Source organism: Morchella sextelata (assembly GCF_020137385.1).
Source record: "Morchella sextelata strain SCLS chromosome Unknown scls_11, whole genome shotgun sequence".
Taxonomy (NCBI): Eukaryota; Fungi; Ascomycota; class Pezizomycetes; order Pezizales; family Morchellaceae; genus Morchella; species Morchella sextelata.
This window is the reverse complement of record NW_025408626.1, coordinates 62838-70257: the sequence shown is the minus strand read 5'-3', so window position 1 is coordinate 70257 and position 7420 is coordinate 62838. Positions and strand designations below refer to the sequence as shown.

At 44.4% G+C, this 7420-nt stretch overlaps 2 protein-coding genes across 2 annotated transcripts; both read right to left on the bottom strand.

Annotated features, from left to right (window-relative positions):
* Positions 1-3503: 3503 nt before the first annotated feature.
* H6S33_001466 (uncharacterized protein) lies at positions 3504-4492 on the bottom strand (the record flags this gene model as incomplete). The annotated part of the gene is made up of 4 exons (XM_044832946.1): positions 3504-4045; positions 4103-4243; positions 4309-4412; positions 4461-4492. 4 exons carry the CDS (start codon positions 4490-4492, stop codon positions 3504-3506), a joined length of 819 nt encoding a protein of 272 aa, XP_044693527.1.
* Positions 4493-6805: 2313 nt separating this feature from the next.
* H6S33_001465 (uncharacterized protein) lies at positions 6806-7154 on the bottom strand (the record flags this gene model as incomplete). The annotated part of the gene is made up of 2 exons (XM_044832935.1): positions 6806-6930; positions 7001-7154. The coding sequence occupies 2 exons, from the start codon at positions 7152-7154 to the stop codon at positions 6806-6808; spliced, it is 279 nt and encodes a 92-aa protein (XP_044693526.1).
* Between the last annotated feature and the right edge of the window lie 266 nt (positions 7155-7420).

Below are 7420 nucleotides of genomic sequence, written 5' to 3'. Positions count from 1 at the left end.
AAAGGTACAAGCACATGGCATCGTCCAATAGTGTCTTCATAATCCCTTTTCCTATATCTTTTTTAAATCTTTTCTCAAGCTGCGAGTATGAAGTAGATAGTGCTTTTTTTTAATGCCTTTCCTCGGGCTGCGCGGGTACCAAAAATGTATTTTCTGATGTCTTTTCTGATGTTTTTCTGATGTTTTTTCTTATTCCCTTTCTTGTTCCCTTTCTCATACCAACTCTCGCCCATAGTACTAGAATACATACTAGAAATGTCTTTCTTTGCGTTCTTTCTTGTGCCTTTCCTTGCGCCTTTCCTTATGCCTTTTTCTTGTATTATATAGAGCTCGCCTACCTATACCGGTGAGGACATGTACTCTGCTAATCGTAGCTTTCATGCCTTTCTTATACCTTTTCCAACGCCGTCAAATTTATAAACCAAAAGACTCAGGATATCAATTGATAGTGAAGGTTATAAGATGTGGACTGTCTAATCGCAGTTCCCCAGGTTCAACCCCGAACTATTTTTGGTTTATTTTCATAGTTGGTAGTGGGTATGATATCAAATAATGTATATTCCGAGGTATGAATCTGCATCTAAAGCCTATTTCCTGATTCATTTCTCTATATAAACTGGATTCATTTCGATGGAAAATCCCGAGGACTTTACTAGCACCTTTCCGATGCATTTGAAACAGCAAAGCTTTGATTCATTTCCTGATTCATTTACATATCTGGTAGAGAGTGCCACAAGCGCAATAGTATGCAATAGAGTATGAGAAAAAGTGTTGAAAAAAGGATTGACCGGGTAAGCACCCCGTGAGGCCGGTATTGGTAAATAGAAAATAAAAGTAAGAAGTGCACCTTATGATTCGTTTAATGATTCATTTCTACACCAAAATTTGATTCATTTCCGAGAGATAGCACATTTCCTACGATTCATATCACACCAAAAAGCTTGTGTGTAAAATTGATGCATAAACTGATTCATTTCTATAGACTGTAGAGAGACCTCGCTCAGGAGGAACGGTTCTATACGCAACGCAACTAATGTTTCACCCACTAATTTTCAGTGCTGGGACTCTTGGTATAGTGATTGATTAAACGTGAGATGCTTTAAGGAGCAAATGTATTGTGGGGTAACAGAAGAAATCGAATAAGTGATAATCTTATCAGGACAGAAAGTCTCGGTATTGATCACCATCATTTGCGAGTGATATTCTCTCCAGCTGAGAACAATACAACCTTAGGAAGTGGTAGTGCCAAGGGCTAAAATATTTGGAATGGTCTGGAGAGCTTATTGCCAAGTGGCTGCGATATGTGCTCACTCCTTACAGTACTTTAATGGGTCGGGCAGATCCATGAAGCTTTTGAAACGGGCAGGCCCCGGAAGCACCGCGCTTATTGCTGTATCTCGCGTTCACAAACCTCTAAACATGATACATCTCCCTTACGGTGTGGTACAAGAGGCGGAGGGGATTGCTGCTTTACTTCGTGGCCACCAAGTAGTCGTAGATTCACCTTCAGCGAGAGGTAAGCAGGACACGGAACTGGAGAGCAAGTAAGAGGATCCGGAAGTCACCCACCGAGTTACTTACCCCTTCCTCAGAACGTGCTCTTTATACCTAGTGTCGGTGATCAGGCGAGTCGTCTTTATTTAGTTCACAAACAAAACCACACGGTCGAACAACCGCAAAACCGACGTATTTGGGATGTCATAAATATACGCTAGGACATTAAGAGACAACTATCAATATCAAGATGTCTCCGGCAGAATATGACCCATAATGCGCTTCCGCGCCGGATTCAAAAACTGGTTACGTTGCCCTATTCTCCGTAGGAATTGGTAAGTGGGCTTGACAGGGTTAGGGCTGCACATATGAACCTTATTTGTTAGTGCATCAATTGATGTATTTCAGCAGTTTTCATATTGTCTGCAGACTCCGAACCGCATACACATTAAGTGACGGCCCCTTTGGGCAATGCTTATTGCTAGTAATAGTTAGATTACATTCAACCATACATGTACCTAAGAGAGTATTACGGCTTCCTAACTCGGAAATCACCTTATGTGTGTTGCTTCAGTGCGGACAGGCAATACGAAAACTGCTGTAACTGTCGAGGCCTGTGTAAAGGCATAAGGGCCCGTTCGGTTGCACCCAAATATGGTGATATTTGACCCAAAAAGGAATATTCGTTACCAGATATGTTAAGATCCTCTCCCTATTTGGCCAAATATCACGACATTTAGGTACAACCGAACGGGCTCTAAATCTATGATTTTACTGCTACTCTAATACTCCATTTGTACGATGAACACATTAACTGACGCTTTGACTAGCGTAATAGCCCTAGAAACACATTTACTAATTCATGTACTATGTAGTATACATAGTAATTTTATGGGGTTTTGATATACATCGAAACAAGCGATATTACGTTGAATTCATGGTATAGTGGTTAGATGCAGGATTAACCTAAGTTCTGGGTTCGAACCTTAGTGAAACCTGACTTTTTCTGTATTTTTTGTAAAAAGAGACTGTGATGCATTATTCGGTACGTATGATACAAATACTGATGCATTTCCCGCGTGGTAGAGTCTTTGGACATCACGTCTTTAGCGATATCTTCGAAAGCAGCTAAGAGTAGTGGCTTGCACAGTCTCCAGCCACTGCTGTCAAGATAATGTGGCTACACAGGAGATCTCCAACGATCAGGGGACATCCTCAGGTACCGATAAGCGAGTGTGGAACGGTACGCCAAGCCACAAGGCAACGGTTGGCGTCGGGTGTGGCGTCTCGCTCCCACACACACTCCGGCAAGTCGACGTAGTCCCCAAATTTGATCTTGCCGAGGTCTCAGTGGGTCGTGGTGAGGTGTATCTCTGCATATTTCCCTCCCACTCAAAATATCACTCTTGGCGAGCCTACTCCTCCAGGGCGACACATCTTTTATTGAAAAGAAAAACTATTGTCCTCTAGAATTTGCTATAGCACCATCAAAAAGCTTTTGTTTTGATTCTTCGGGTTATTGTGAAAAGCCTTAGGGATTCGCACCGTGTATGAGACCGAGGTGTGGGTTTTAGACTCCGTGCACCATATCTTTGGCGTCTTCACAATTACATAATTAACATCCAGCACACGTGCACCCAATGAGATAATCATCTTTACCTCAGTAGCCTCTCCATCCTAGCTAGTCCTCTCTCAGCCGATGGCAGGCATATTCTTACTTCCATCTATGCAATTCTTCGTAGCTACGGCCCAGTATTTTGCATTGCCAAACTCTATCTGCTTATTGAGAGTACCCGTGAATAACTGTAAATATCTGGTTCTTTGAACTCTCCCATGACGGATTACTAAATTCCGAAACCATTCACTCACATACTAGACTTAGCAATCTAAACTGGTAATCCGGAACAAACGCATTACCAACTAGACGGAATTGTTTAAGAGAAAACAGAATATACAACTTTTAATGATTTGTCCCCCCTTGTTTCGCTACATCCATTCACAAAACCGGATTACACTGTGGCGCCCCACAACAAATCTTCAATCTCCTTCTCCTTCATCGCCACTATCTTAGCCTCTTTGCACACTTGCCTATGCCCACCCTCCTTCCAATCCCTCTTCTGACACTCAGTCCCGCAATATAACCACTCCCGGCACCCGTTACAAAGTCTCAGCGCGCCCACTGTCTCCTCAACCTTTCCACATTCCATGGCATCACACATCTTCCTCTTCGCCTCCTCCTCACTCCCAACTAGCCACTCCTTTACTCCCGGGACATCCCAAACTCGCCTGTAAACGAGGTAGGAAGTTAGCTCCTGATACACCTTGTTCGTGGGACGCTGGACATTGAGTGTCCCGGTGGATAATGACTGGTAGATGTATGGGTTTGAGTGGTAAGCGCGCCGAAGACAGAAGAGGCTGAATTTGTTTGGGCCGTAGAGAATGAAGGAGGCGAGAGTGAGGGTGTAAAGGATCTCTGGGTGCTTGTAGGGCTGGAGGTTGAGCGGCGGTGCTGAACTGGGATCGATGTCGGATTTCTTGTAATGAGTGAGATCTGGAAACCGTTAGCAATTATGTATTGGGTGGACTGGGGATGCCGGGAGAGGTAAACCTCGAAAGGCAAGGTCGGGGTTGTAGTTAGGATGAGAGGAACACGCTGGGCTGGCACGGTCCAGAGAGCTAAGGCAAAAATTCAAGGCTTCAAGGGGGCGTTTGCGATGGATAAGAACAATTGCAACGCGGTTGCGAAGGTCTAATCACTTGTATTAGGACTGGATAAACCGAAATTGATTAACTGAGCAAAATGTTCAGCTACACCTCTAATATCCCGTGAACGAGACAATGTTCCCGGGGATTCAATCAAGAACCGATCACAGAACTTGCAGTCCTGCGTCTTGGAGCCAGTACTGCTCTGGTCATATCTTTAGATGTCAGTTTAGCTTATCATCTGGGAAGAGTGGATATCTTACTGTACTTCATACGTTCCACAAATCTCGCACATTCTGAACTATGATGATGAAAGTAATAAGAAGCTCGGCTGGACGGAGGGCTATTATACAAAAATTCAACTAAGTTGGGGGCCTAAATTTTAATCTATTGCCTGTACAACTGCACCTAATTACGTAATTACGAAAGCGTGTGTTACTCCAACATTTTAATTAACCGTCGTTGCAACAAAACAATCCTCCACTGTAGCCATACAAAGTTGGTGTGATTAGGTAAACGGTTGTACTTTTGATACTATTACAGTGGCTTCTGATCTTTGTATTTGCCGATCTTTCTTTTCTGTTGGCTTAAAAAGTCTATTAAGTTGTCGGATATCGTTGCAACTATATTTTTGCAACCATGTCCGAGGACTTCATGAACGCATAGTATACAACCTGGCTAATTAGTGCCGAAAATGGTGATTACCCACCTTATTTTTGGATGAGTTCACCAGAATAGCGGTTTCACTCGACGGAAAGGCTTCTGCCTAAAACTAGTGATATTAAATGACAATCTCAGCAAAGCATTTGCGTTTACTTTATAGCCACCCCGGATGAAGCATTCTATATAGGAGCATACGAATCCACTGGTCTATACTACTATATCTATGCCCGATTTGGAAAGCAACAGAGATATGGAGTTTCTCCTAGGCTAGCACCTAAAATCCCAAACTTCAACATCTGATGTACCATAGAGACAAAAGCCAGAGAATGATCGTACGGCCGGTGGGGATGGCTGAACACTTTGTCACACACACGCGCTGGACCCGTCAACGTAATCACTTGATATATGTTCCGACGAAACAGCCATCTTGGTATGATGTAGTGACTTCTGCGAATCCAGAGACACTCCTTCATTGATAATATCACACGCTGCTGGGTTCTCTACTCACATCATGCCTTTACCTCCCTTCCTTCCCTTCAAACGCTCATTGCTTAACCCCATCCCACAGATCTGCAAGTATACACCCACCCCCCACCGGTACTAATCTCCTAGGAAACACCTTCTCCCTTACACCGAATTAATCTTAGCCGGGCCTTATCGGCTACGCAAAAGTAAAGTCTAAATTGTTAGCACTAGCCACTATTCTTCACTAGTTCATAGTTCATGGGGGCGAAGCTCAATGGTTGCGAGGAGTTCATCAAGCGGGAGTGCGGAAGGTTTCAGTTATTTTCATCTCTATGCTAGAGAATGATATATTATATAGGTGAAGCTAGGATTATAATGATCGTGGATTCGGATGGCATGTGGTTGGGGCGCTTAGCCCCACATCACATGCGACGCTATTGTTGGACTACGAAAATAACGCACCCAAATTTGTATGGGAATACGACCCTCCATCCCTTCTTGCAAATCGTGCTCAAATATCCCTAACCCTATGTTATTGGTGGCGAAAGTCACGTCTGTCACCCGTCCTTCAGTAGATTTGTTCGATATCTTTTGGGACAAATTCTATTGTACTTCTTTTGGCAGCACTACAGCCCCAATAACAGCTGTTGAATATCTCCACGCTAATAAGCCGTGAATTGGGAACAGACGAAGGGTAATTAGATTCAATTATCTCTTTGATATCTCTTGTATGGTCAGGCCCAATCGAAATGACAGCTACTAGCCGCAGAGTAGGTACAATAGTGTTCTGAGCTGTACTACTTACCAAAGCTTTAAGTATAGGACGGATATTTGGCGTGGCTCGTGGTCGCCACCCACCTCCGTCCTAAACTTAAAACGTTTGGTGAGTACGGTATCCAGGGTCAGTGTGTGGAACACCTGCACGGCGATGCGCATCAACCAGCAAAACAGGAAAATAGCAGCTCATGGTACACAGCCACGTGCGACTCTGTTACTCTGGATACCGTAGTACGAGATCAGGTTGCTGGTACAGCTCATCCCAACCTCCCTCGCAAGTGATGAGCAAACCCCGTGTGAGCATATATGGGTTCAAAGAAGCACAACTGCTATATGTAGCTAGTAGCTGGCATTGTTATACACTCCGCCTGACCGTGCAAGGCATAAACCTGGCGAAATGTTGGACGTCATGATCATGATCTCTGGACTCGTGAAAACATATTTACCACACAATTGCTCGACATTTACTTCAAGTTCCGATTCATTCGGGAGTAAGGTACACCGATTGAGCAATAGAATAAGCAAATTGTGATAAAGAAAGACATTTTCCCCGACAGCTCCACCCCACAATTGGTAAGAGAGAATCAAGACTCTGAGGTTCAACAACCTCATGATGCGCGTACTTAATGAAATAATCAATCAATCAATCCCAGACTCATGAAACATAAGAAAAGCATACCACTCCCAGTTTCACAGATCCACCCTAGCCGTTAAATGAAGGCTCACGGACCACAAGGGCCCCCCGGACAACTATTCCTATGACCATAACGACAACATCCCCCTCGCGGATTGCACTCGTAAACGTCCGTCCAGCACCGATTTGAGCTACTGGTGCAGCCGATGACGGTGCCGCAGGAGCCGCAATACTGACCCTGTGGGGTCCCCACGTAACAATTACAACCCGGGGTGCATTGACGCTTGTCGAGCTCGTCTGCCAAGGGTGAAGCATCGCGAGGTGTGAGGGCAATGTCTTCGGCGGGTAGCGCAGATGCTTGGGTGAGCACGGCGGTGCACGCCAGTGCAATGGCGAATAGAAGACTGGAAGGATGCATAGTTGAAGTGAAGATCAGGTTCTTTCTAGAAGAAAGATGAATAGAGCTGGAACGATGGTGAGGGGGGAAAACTTGTAGCGTCGGTTTTCAAGTAATGCGAAGAATGTATTGAGATGATGAGTAGAGGGTTCGGTGCCTAGCTAAGCTGTGTGAGCGTTGGGGCCTTTTATAAACCTCCTGGTAATGACCTCTGTGAACTCTAGGTAGCTATAATGTAAGAACCGTCTACTCTACTTTGAAACCAAGGCCAGCAGCTCTAGAGAACG